This window comes from Falco naumanni, chromosome 5, assembly GCF_017639655.2.
Source record: "Falco naumanni isolate bFalNau1 chromosome 5, bFalNau1.pat, whole genome shotgun sequence".
Taxonomy (NCBI): Eukaryota; Metazoa; Chordata; class Aves; order Falconiformes; family Falconidae; genus Falco; species Falco naumanni.
This window is the reverse complement of record NC_054058.1, coordinates 64,750,878-64,763,050: the sequence shown is the minus strand read 5'-3', so window position 1 is coordinate 64,763,050 and position 12,173 is coordinate 64,750,878. Positions and strand designations below refer to the sequence as shown.

The 12,173-nt window shown below is 42.8% G+C and overlaps 1 protein-coding gene across 3 annotated transcripts in view; it reads right to left on the bottom strand.

The window, feature by feature from the left end:
* Positions 1 to 4,562: 4,562 nt before the first annotated feature.
* TAF3 (TATA-box binding protein associated factor 3) overlaps positions 4,563 to 12,173 on the bottom strand; it is a 120,383-nt gene continuing 112,772 nt past the window's right edge. For all 3 annotated transcript variants that reach the window (XM_040595271.1, XM_040595272.1, XM_040595274.1), the window contains exons 5-7: positions 11,250 to 11,505; positions 7,470 to 7,576; positions 4,563 to 6,721 (exon numbers count right to left, since the gene is read on the bottom strand). In XM_040595271.1, the coding sequence (XP_040451205.1) occupies positions 6,607 to 6,721; positions 7,470 to 7,576; positions 11,250 to 11,505 (478 nt within the window). In that variant the 3' untranslated portion in view covers positions 4,563 to 6,606. The remainder of the gene's footprint in view (positions 6,722 to 7,469; positions 7,577 to 11,249; positions 11,506 to 12,173) is intronic.

Here is a 12,173-nt window from a genome sequence, read left to right as displayed (position 1 = left end):
GAGCTGTGGCACTGCGGATCCAGCCTTTCGGAAAGTAGGTGGCACTAGGAGTCAACGGCCGGGCTGGGTTATTAGATACTGAGGTAAAGGCCTGGATTTTGGGCTTGACTGAGCATCTGTCTTCGCAGAAAATACAGAGAACAACAGCATCACTTCATCCTCGGCATCTTAATACATGCCAGCTCCAAGCACCAAGGCAGACATTTCACAGCCCACAAAGCCCAGAGAAGGCAGCTATTGTACAAATTATGAGAGGTGTATTTTGACGTCCCTGAAGTAATTTTAAGCAAGAATCTATTTCTGAGATAAACCCCACCAGATATCCCTGGAAGGAAAAAAGAGCTACTAGCAAAATAAGGTCTCAATGCGAGCCCAGCCGGGCTCCTTTCACAGAAAGGCTCAAAATCAGTGGATGAAAAGAGGGTTGGATTCATGTTGGAAAAGTTGTTGGAAGAGGGTTGGATTCACATTAGAAAATTTGTTGGAAGAGGGTTGGATTCATGTTGGAAAACTTGTTGGAAGAGGGTCAGCTAAAACCTGTGAAGCCAAAGGATCTGTCTGGTTCAGGAGTGCAGTAGGTTGTTTCCAGCTTCCGACCTCAATGAAGACACGAGTGTAGAAGTGCAGAGAAAGGCTCCGCCGAGGAGCAGGTTCAGGGACTGACCCAGCACTGAGGGAGCTCCTAACAGCTCTGCAGTTGTACCCACCCCATGTGAAGGCTGTTATCCTAGTTATTTAACCTGTGGGAAGGTCTGGGCTGTCTGTACAAGCTTCACATCACCTGGGTCCAAGGCCGAAGCAGAGCTGCCAGAGCAGGAAACGTTATCCTCCTCCTGCGGATGGAAACTGGGACACGCACCAGTAAAGCCGTGACAGAGCTTAAGACTGTGTCCAGCTTTCCCACTTACAAGACGATGTGTCTCCCTTTGAATACATGCAACGGTTACCATGTGGACAACAAAACCTATGAGCAGGTGTATACCCCTAAGATGACAATTCTTACAGCACTTACTGGAAAGGTGCTGTGAATGACATCTCAATTAAAAATAAAACAATTGGACATTATTCCTTGCCCCTATATCCTGAGTTGTTTCTGTCAAAGGATTTTTTTTTTTTAATTTGCATGCCAAATTAAATAAAAAAATCCACAGCAAATAGTGCCCATTCCCACACCCGGGGAGGGATCAGGTTAAAGGAAGAAGACTGAAGGTCTCCTGCACGCAGCTAAGCAGTAGTAGTGCCGGAGGCCCTGGGTGACACCAGGGTGTCAGAGCGGTGACACCCCATCACACTTGTCATTAGTCCCACAGTAAGCAAACGACAAGCACAGTAAGTTGTCAAAGCCATGCTGGCGTAGGGAGGAACTGACAGGCAAGACTTCCAAATTTGTAAAACAAATTCCTACTCCTGACAGGTGAGGAAACCTAAATTTTTGTAGATGTGTTTTAAGTCTCTTTCTCCCTCATCCCCTTGTTTAGGCAATAAAATAATCTGATTATTTTCTGTTTGGTTTTATGAATCTGTTTCAAAGTCCTTATGGGAATGCTGATGCTAAGCATGTAACAGGGAGCTGTGTTCATAAGAAAGTACTTTTTTCTTCTGTTCTAAAAAATACGTGGAAGGTTTTCCATGCATCCTGGCCTTACTTGATGTTTTGCTTTTGGAAGAATTTGCCTTCTTGGTTGAAGCTGGAGGTAGCAACATTCCACCAGATCTCAACCATCAGCACCTGCTTGGTGCCACTACATTTGAGTGCAAGTCCCCCTTTGTTCAAGGCACCCAACGGCTGCTGAGCTGCTCTGGTATCAGCACCGGCCACCAGAAAACTGAGTTGAGGGTCTGGGTCTCCAGAGCAAGCAAGGGCTGGAAGGAAAATGAAGGGGGACACTGGGAGCAGGTGAAGGGAGTATGGTGGTCCAGGATCCCCCAGCTCCACTTCTTTCTCCTTCTGGGGAGTATCCCAGGATTTAAAGTCCTAGTACACAAGGTCGCTCTATGAGTGCCAAGGGCTGCATTTTAGAATCACAGAATGGTTTGGGTTGGAAGAGCGCATTAAAGCCCACCTAGTCCACCCCCCCTGCAACGAGCAGGGACATCTTGAGCTAGACCAGGCTCCTCACAGCCCTGCGCAACTTGGCCTTGAGTGTTTCCAGGGATGGGGCACCTACCACCCCTCTGGGCAACCCGTGCCAGTGTCTCACAACCTTCATTATAAAAAAAGTTCTTTCTATCTAGTCTGAATCTACCCGTAGTTTAAAACCATTCCCCCTTTCCCTATCGCTACAGACCCTGCTAAAAAGTCTGTCCCTCCACCACCCGGTGCCAACCTTAAGCAGGGTGAGAAGAACCTGCGGGGGAAAGCACGCTGGGCTCGGCTGCCACTTCTCACGTTTAAAGGCTCCTGCTCACATCAGCCAGGTACGAGCTGTTTGCTGGCTGTAAATCTCCCATTACAGCCTCCTCCTCCATACAGCACACATGGATTAATAGGAGCTTTCTACTTTTTAGGTTACAGCTGATCCGAAAGTCCCCAGAAGAAAGGGAGAGTTTCCTAAGCAGCATGACTGACAAGACTGTGAAGAGGGAGTTTATTCAGAGCATTATCTAATTCATTCCCCGGCGAAGGAAACTCATCTACTTTTGAGACTTAAAACTTCTAAAGAAAACTGCTATGATCTAAAGAGATTGGCCATAAAACTATTTGTATTGAAAACTTAGCCAGCATGCCTTTAGTGAACTTCATTCATTAACATTCTTCCTGGCAAGGTTTCCATATCTCAGCGTTCATTTTATACTTTAATTTGGTTAGTAGGTCTTTGTTTAATCGTCCTATTGAAAGGAGAACAAAGAAGGTTTAGGTGATACAGTGAAGTAATACACTATATTTTATCTCTGGAAAGCTCAGACAAAGTCAGCAGGCTCTGATACCCTCCGATTCGGGGGTTTTTTTTTATCCCCTTTCTCTTCCAGGACATTTGGAATCACAAATCAGTTGCGGAGCATAAAGATCCTCACTGTACTTAGCTGCGGACACCTTCAGAAGAGAAACACCTTGTCAAGCAGAGAAATGATGCTTTGAGCACGACATACAGCCCCAAAGGAAGATTATCTTGGGAAAAGTGCATGCCCATTACTCCGGGAATGGATGCTCTGTGTTTATATCTCTGTCCTCCAATAAAAATCAGTAGTCAAGACTGATTCTTTCATTTCCCAGCTTTGTGCTTACCGCCTCGATATTAACGTCATGTTTTTTTCTGGGTGCAAAACTCATTAACAAGTCGCAATTTTGCCTAATGACTAACACACTTTGCAGTGAGCACTCGGCATCTCCAGCCACCTGCAGGCACAAGCTGCCCTAAAGGAGGATTTACAGGATAAAAAGGATAAAAAAATCCACCTCGTTTCACAATAAAGGGAGCTGCTCCCCAGCCTCAACATCGGCCGCGCGAGTGGGCAGCTCCTGGGCTGGTATAAACTGACACAGCCTCAACTGACCGACTCCCAACTGACTCCAGATAATAATCTGGCCCCAGAGTAAAGGCAGGATTCGACAAGCTTTTCTCACGGGATAGCTTTTACGCTCTTTTCTTGAGCATTTACCACCAATGCTCAGCGTCCAGCTTAAATCCACTATGTATGGTGCATCAGTAAAGGGGGGAAATTGTCTTTCCTTTATACCACAGGCAGATGGCAAGTTGTCTTCTCCCCGCTGCAAACTCTAATTCTTCACTTTCTAAACTGAACCAGTTCTACTCCCGCTACCCATGGCAATAGACTTTTCCAGAAGCAGTGCTCACCACTGACTTTCCTCTTGGATGAAGCTGCCCAAATGCCCAAAACCATTGAGACAACGATGCTCTCCCATGACGTCCAACCAGCAAACCAACCTGCAACCCACCCACCATGCCCTCTTCCCATGGACGGTGGTGTCCAAAGCCCAAGTCATAAAAGGATTAAGAGGAACACAAACGTCTGCCCATAAAAGCAAGCAGCGCATCCAGGGAGCAGCCCTAACTCTGGCAGAGTTTATGGAGAAGAAATACAACCCGTGAAGTTAATAGCAGCAAATAAAAACATCTGGGGAAGCAGCTGGGCTTGCTCAGTGTTGGGTGGTATGAGGGGCTGTAAGGAAGGTCCATGCCACACGGCTGCTTGGGGGGTAACTATTTTTGGAAGCTGATTATTCTTTTATACCACCAATTCCTGCTACACACCAGCATAAATGAAAGGGGAGGCTGGCTCTGCACAGCTACGGACCAAGGCTGGCTTCAAACCGCTGACCTGGAGGTGAAGGGCCCCTTCTCCTGTTACTAATCCTGTCAGACACACAAGCCTCCTGAAAATGATGCTTTGGTTTTATTGCCACAGGGGTCATTTATAAAATCATAAAACCCGGGGTAGGAAACCAGCCCAGTGGCAGCAACACACAAGCACGCATAGAAATAGCTGAATGCCCAATCCAAACGGCAAAGTTCAGCCCTCCCATGGCACCTTGAATAATTCAGTTGATTAAATGTGAGAAGTTCTGATTAATGGAAGGGAGGAGGAAATGGATAAACAACTTACCAAAAGCTAGTTCTTTATTATTGCAACCAGAAATGACCAAAGACTGTGTATTTTGTACGTCTGCACATTACACATGGAAAAAAAAAACAAGAATCAGGTTTGCAACATCCAACAATTCAAAATAAAATAATAATAATAAAAAAATCAAACCGAAGAACTTTCTTGACTGGTAATTAGCAGGGACGGAATATAAATGAGATGGCATTGAACAAAGAAGGTAACAGTGCACTTTTAATAAACCAATTTCACCCATATCTCCACTGATCTGCAATTTACCAGTTCTATCAGCAAAGCCTCATTTCCCTAACTAGACTGGTACTTTTAAAAACATGACTAATTCAGTCTCATTAATATCAATTTGGATGCATCTGAAAAATAACTCTTAATATCTGCACAACAGGTTAAAGGGCCATATTCTCAAACATCAGATGTTTTTCACTGTATGGTTGAAATTAGAAATATCCCGAAATTAACCAATGAAGCCTAAGATTGCTTCGAAAACAAAAGGTATGATTTTTTTTTAAGATTTACTCTTACATTTTATTTAGCTCTGACACCCATTGCATTACACTATCTAATACTGAATTATTTTTTTTTTCCCCTGCAATTTCCCCCCTCATTTTCAACAGGGAATACAACTTGTATTCACTTTATTGGTCTTTCCAAGGCGATACACAGGGTAACGCATCTCCTGGCCTTGATGCCATTCTGCATCCCCTCTGTCTAAACATGAGCCAGATCATTTTGGCAACCTGGCCACCACTTGTTAAAAAAAAAAAAAAAAAAAAAAAAAAAAAAGAAAAGAGAGAGAAAAGAAATAAAAAAGCTCAGTTCCAGCTACAGATTAACACACTGTAGCTACCATCAAAAGTGCAGAGCCCCCTGGCCTAAGCTCGCAATTCAGAAGGCGTTTAAGCACATGTATAACGAAGTGTGGGAACAGGCTCCTTGAAGGCAATAGGATTACTCACTTCTTAAGAAGTTACCACATGTTTAAGTATCTGAATCGAGGTCTAATTATGGTGCTGGCCGACTCCTCGTGCACGCACCACTGGGGCAGATCTCACCAATCCCTTAAAGCCATAAGGACAGGCGTATGTCGCACGGGCTTTTAATAGCTGCTAGGTTTGTATTCTCAGGCAAACAAAAATAAAAATCCTCAACATAATAATAATAATGATAATACTAAAAAAAAGTACTTTATAAATATCAGCTATTTACACGTGTGAAACTCTTTTAATGGGAAGTGTTTTTACACACCAATGAAATGTACAAGCAATGAAAAGGTACACTGACAAAGACTAAAAAACAAAAACCAAAGTATAAAATATATTACAGGTCCACCAAAATAAATTCACACGGAAGAAAAAAATCGACACAATAGAAACTTTCTCTTTTTTAAAAATAGAAGATATATCACAAAAGCTTGAACGTGTTTATTTTATGTTAGTACTAAAAATCAAGGAAAAAAGCTTCATATATTCTCGTCACAAAAATATTTACCAGCCACTTTTTATTTCCACTTTATGATTATCTGGCTCAGCAGGAGTAGAGGCTGAACTGTATCCAGACTACAGAAATCATTCCAGAAGGTCCCTCAGTTTACAACTTACTGCAATTTACATTTTCTCCTCTTCTCAGCACCTTCCTGTGAAGGTTCAAGAGGGATTAATAACAAACTGAGAAAGAACAGGACAGGTATCTGTATTTACAACATTCATCTTTGTTGCTGCCGAGCCACAGGAGCAGGAGCGGTACCATGAACTACCGAAGTCTTCATATCGCTCTGTGCAAATTTCCCTCGGTAGGTGAAAAGACAGCATCAGAATGTACCAAAACCCAACCCCCTGGGCTCGGACAGTCTGTGAAACGCCACAGCCCCTGACAGAGAGCACCTCCTCGCCCCTGATTCACTCCAGAGTCACAACCCTACCAGCTGGTGATGGAAGGTGAGACACGAGCAGGCTGGGTCCCCCCTGCAACGGGGCTGGGGCAGAAGGTGCTGTGGCGCCCGCACGCCTTCAGTCCACTGCAAAGTCTTCAGTGTGCCCTGTGCTTCCTCTTCTTGTGTTTTTTATCCTTCTTTTTGTTGGCACACTTGGAGCAGAACCATTGTATCTCTTCTGGGGGTGCAGTTGTAATCCCCACACAAGGCCTGCGAAAGACAGGAAAATATCTTATCATCTCAGTGGAGTAATGTTACTTCTGTTTCTTACCCAAAGAAATGAAACTCTTCACTGGGAGACAGGATCTGGCCTTCAAATTAATAGAGCAATTCTATTATCATTATGTTAATGAATATAAGAACAGAAACCTAAAACCCACTTGCTTTGAAACAAAACAAACAAAAAAATTGAACTCAGATAAGAAATGTTTTTTTTAATAGAAAATGTGAGCACACTTTCAGGTATAATAGGCTAGATTTAAAATAATTTCAAATGCTTCTTTAACACATCTGCAAAAAAACTTAGGATTTTATGTAGCTGTTTAAGAAAATGCCTAAAAAGTGATTAATTCCCTCCAACCCTTTTATAAGAGCTGACATTTATATTACTGTTCATACAATGCTTCATAATTTGAAATGTCTATCTGTATACACTATGCTCATAATCCTGTAGTTCTCACAAAATTACAGGAATCAGCAATATTTCCCAGCAGTTTCAAAAACAACCGTTATCATCAATGCCTATTAATTAAAAAGTAACTCTTCCTCACAGCTTAAAATCCGCTTCTTCAAATTCCAGAAAAACAGAGATAAACATATCTTCCAGATTATTAAATCGGACACAGTAAAGCCCTTTAAATATTCCTGGCGTCACGAACCATTGAAAAAAAAAGGTTTTTAATAATATAGCCCAAATCTGCCAAGGAACAGCAGAATAGGATGGATGAGAGCAACTTACCAGTGATACCAATCATCGCAGTCATCACAACCTATCATTGGACTGCCATCATCTGGCTTGTTACAGCCAGGACAGATCCAGATCTGGTTACCCCACTCATCTCGGATCTGGCGCAAAGAAAAGGAAAGTTAGCTGGTTTTCAGGGCAAAGCAGGCAGCAAAACTGACATTTTAAAAAAAAAAAGTTTCTTGCTTAACTGGCAAAGCTATTCAGCAGCAACGGTTGTTATTTAGGAATTCTCTGATCCTAAGTGCTTGGCATTCTATCTCAATTGATTTTCCTATACTGTACATGATGACAAAACCATGCATTTTTCTGTATTGTCCTGTAAACCAGTAAAGCCAGTTATACCACCCAACCTAAGCACAGGCGCTCACATATAGCAGAGCCAGGGCTTAAGGACACAATTCCTTCTCTGTCTATACCATCACGGTTTTTAAAATTCTACCCTGTTAATGGCGAGAACGAGCGACGGTAGCCTCCTGCGTAAGATAACCGTCCTATATGCATGTAAAATATACAGTGCCATGTGTATATATTGCCGTATTACTTATTAGCCAGAGCCTTCAACTTCAACTAGCTGATAAGATCAGGATATAAAAAAAGTTGTTACTGAGTAACTTTCCATTCCCCTTATGACATTTATGTCACAGTACAATTTACTAAAGGGTAAACGAAGCAAGAAACGCAGATCATTTACAGTATTAGGCAGCTGCTTACTGGAGTTATCATATTTAGAGCTTTATGAATTTTTTTAGCATTTATATCCTGCTAGACCCGTTATTTGTATTTTTAAATTCCAAGTGGTTTCTTTAACAGGTCTTTGGTAAAAACATACAGGCAAAATGTCACAAAATCCACCCAAAGAAGTGCAATTAACATTACAAAGTACAAAATGTCTGGGGTATTACCCTGATTTCATCATTCGCTTATGAAGATTTGCACATTATCACTGAATCTCAAAACCGTAAACTGTTTTATTCTCAGCTTTTGTGCACTTACATATATCTAAGGCAATAACTTCTTGCTATCTGTACAGCTTACAAAATTTATATTAAAAAGTAGTAGATGAAAAGCCCCAAATGCTCTTAGGGGAAAAAAAAAAAAAAAAAAAGCCACTAAAGGTGGTCTGTACATCTCACACCACTTCATGAAAAATCAATACGAATGTACCAGAGCTGCAACGAACACATCACTCTTGACTGACTCCTCTTAAAGGCCCTGATTTTTTTTTGCAGTTTAGAACTAGAAAATACAAAGCCCAGGAATATTAAGCAGGGAACAATCCCCTTTCCAACAGCGATATGGAGTAGGCAACACCATAAAATGAACTCGATTTTAAAGCGAATTGATCGCAATAATCATTCCTATCTACGCATCTAATCTCGCCTCTGCAAAATCATTTTCAGTGGCTAGAGAAGCGTTTGCTCTGCAGGTGAACTGCCTGCGCTTGGCACAAAGGGTTCCACGGCCATTTCTGGGGGGTGATCCTGCCAGGGAAGGAGGAGATGCTGTGCCGTGGTGCTGCCCAGAAGCAGTGCCGCGGGCTGCTGGGCTGACAGCTACAGCCTTTTACAACCTGCCTGAGCAACCTGGCTGCAGCCGCACCGGCCCCTGGCACAGGCACTGGCACCTGGCTGGCACCCACCGCCGTGCTGCCTGTCCCAGGCACTGCTGCTGCCAGCTGCCGGCAGCGCTGCCTGATGCTGCCCCGTTGCAAGACAGATACCCTAACTTTCCCAGCCTTAGGGGGGATGTTTTTCTGCAGAACGCCTGCCTTTCGGGGGCAGGGGAGGGGCAGGGTGGTCTGTAATCACTGAAAGCTCAGCCTGTTTGTTAAACAAGAACTTGGGCTGCTGAATGAGGATGTTAAAAATATTGCGTAACTTCTCATTCCTTAATGAGCCAAAGGTCACAGAAGGAGGGACAGCATGTGATTGCTGAATGCTATTTTAGTACAAACCACTGAGAGTTAATGACCACAGCACACTTACTGAGATGCTATCCTACAGGGAGATCCCATGCCGTATCTTTTTAAGCTATAAAATCATCCTCCCGTCCTCCCCTGCAGAAGGGAGTTGTGCACCTGTGTCACACTGGCTCCAACCTTATCTCTAAAAGAGCTTTCCCGTGCAAGCCGGGGAAAGCCATTTCATCATTCTGTGTCCTGCATCTTCATACAAGAGGCTGTTATTAATGATCCTTTCTTTCCCAACCTCTCTCTCAGCTTTTTGACTTACAATGTTTCCCATCGGGAGTCTCTCTGCCTGTGCACGTAGTTGGATCCTAATGCAGTAAAGCCCTAATTTCAACTATAATATTGTAAAAGAAATAAATAACCTGGAGCCTACATCTTCCTCTGCATTCTCCATAAGGTGCTAAGAGTGCTACCACTCTAAGTTACCTAGGCAATGTTCTACATTTTCCTTCTTTAAACTAACATAATCTCTAAATCATTTGCTTTTAATGCTTACTGAAGAAAACAGGAGGCAGTACAGTATTTTTGAAATGCTTTTCTCTTAAGAGTGATTTTCCAAGCTTTTGAGCACTATCGTAATACGGTGACACTGCACTTACACCTGTGATACAGAAGGCGAGGATGTGTATCCTGCACCCTAAAGACATGCACAGCCTATGTGTGGTCATCTAGTGCTGTAACTAACTCAGGAGTGAAATGTAGCAGCTGTTTAAATAGAGACCAGTAACATGATACAAGAGTTTAAGTCCAGCAGAGGAGAGCACCTTTTCCATTAGAAACGGCAGGGTAGATTTACACTGGGAATCATTACAGGAACAGAAATAATAAAAAAACCAAAACAAAACAAAAAACAAGAGAGAAAAATCATGCATATGTTGCAACTAAAATGCAAGAAACTGTAGTAAAAGCAAATTTTAGGTGTTTTAAATGGTGAGATTTTTAACTGCTACCCACTACAGACAAGCAAGGTGTCACCAACCAAGCTGGAACTTAGCCAGGACAGGGAGGATAACAACATTGCTGCTGTTGTTAATGGTATCTGCTGCTCTTTAATGACCAGGAATGCTCAGGACTTCCATTTTACACTGCATCTAAAGCAGAAAATTTCAGTAGCACAGCAAACTTAGTCCTGCCCAGAGGTATGCCTATGTTACTCTAGAGAATGTAGCTCCTACACCACGTTAGATGGGAGACTTTTCTAAAAGAATGCTATCAGTCAGAGGCCAAGTTCAGAGCATATGTCAAACAGACTAATGAACTGTAGACTAACAAACTATTTACAGACTTTCCAAGATGCACATTTGCAATTTCTGTAGGCTGAGGAACCCCGAAAGGAGATCAGTGGACTCTACACATTTCAAATCAAGGCTAAGTCAAATTCTTGATGTTGTATGAAGGTTTTGTACTTTACCTGACTGACAGCAAAATCTATGGCAAGTTTGACATTTGAGATTTCAATTCAGCACTTATGAAAGCATCTATAAAAAAAGACCACCTCCAAAAATAAATGCTCTAGCTCAGTTAGCAGAAAATACCCAGTGGGATATAACTGGATTTGTAAGAAGAAACTTTAACATTGAAATGGGAAAAAAGAAAAAATTCCATCCAAGTAGCAGTGTTTTAATTATTAACCCCTCAAAACATGTGCATGGAAGCAAGGGCTGGATAAAGAGTAGCTTAATGGAGAGCAACATCACAAGTCCAGGTCCCATCAGTTTGAGATGAGTCATCCAGGAGCTCAACAATTCAAGAGATGAATGTCACTGGCATTGAGAGAAAACATGGCAGCATGTGTTACCTACCACGTAAGTACTGACGGTCTCGGTCACGACGCTCCTAACTGGAGCTTTAGAGCCTCCTGCTGCTGAGACAGCTGGAGAGGGCGGTGGGATGAGGACTGGTGAGACGGTAGCCTGTGGAGGAGGAGGGGCTGGAGCTGGAGGAGGGGTGACATGAACAGGAGCTGGTACTGGTGATGGCACGGGTGGAGGTGTTTTGGGCCGGCTCACAGGAGTAGAAGGTTTGGCCTCTGGAGCCGGCACCACTTTGCTGATGACTCTGTAGGATCAAAAAAGAGAATCATTGGTTGATGGGAAAGAAAGAAACAATCGATCACTGACTAGATATGAAGAAAATACAGAGCGGCTAATTCACATCACCTTTGAGTCATCAAAGTGGCTGTTTCAACACAACCCAACGACTGTTGTCATTGCTGCACCCCTCCGCTGGCCAGGATAAAGCGGAGCCGTTACAAAGCGAATGCTGGGGCAGTCTGAACCTCTCTAATAGCTGGCTGTCATACAAATATTCTCCGTGGCTTTACCAAACTTTGTTTCATTAAGTTTTATTATATTAGCTCAATTTGTGGGAAATATTAGAAAGGAAAGTTAATCAGCTGTGAACAGCACTGATTTTAACCTTCAAACTGAGAGACAATATCATCCTCTTAAGATCCTACATTAGGGGGTTCTCCAAATATTTGCTAGTTCGGTATTTCTTTCCCCAGATGTTTATGAGATCAGCAGTGGATCTAGTCAGGACAAATAAATGACGCACACTATACACTCAGCAGTTAAAATATTGTTACTTACTCGAGTAGCTAAAGTAGACAGGATGTAGCTCTAGTAAATACACAGTATAGAATAATCTTGTCCAGGAAAGGGGGATACGTAGAGGACCCAACGTTTATTAATGAATGTTGATACACAGGGTTATTGATGTGCATG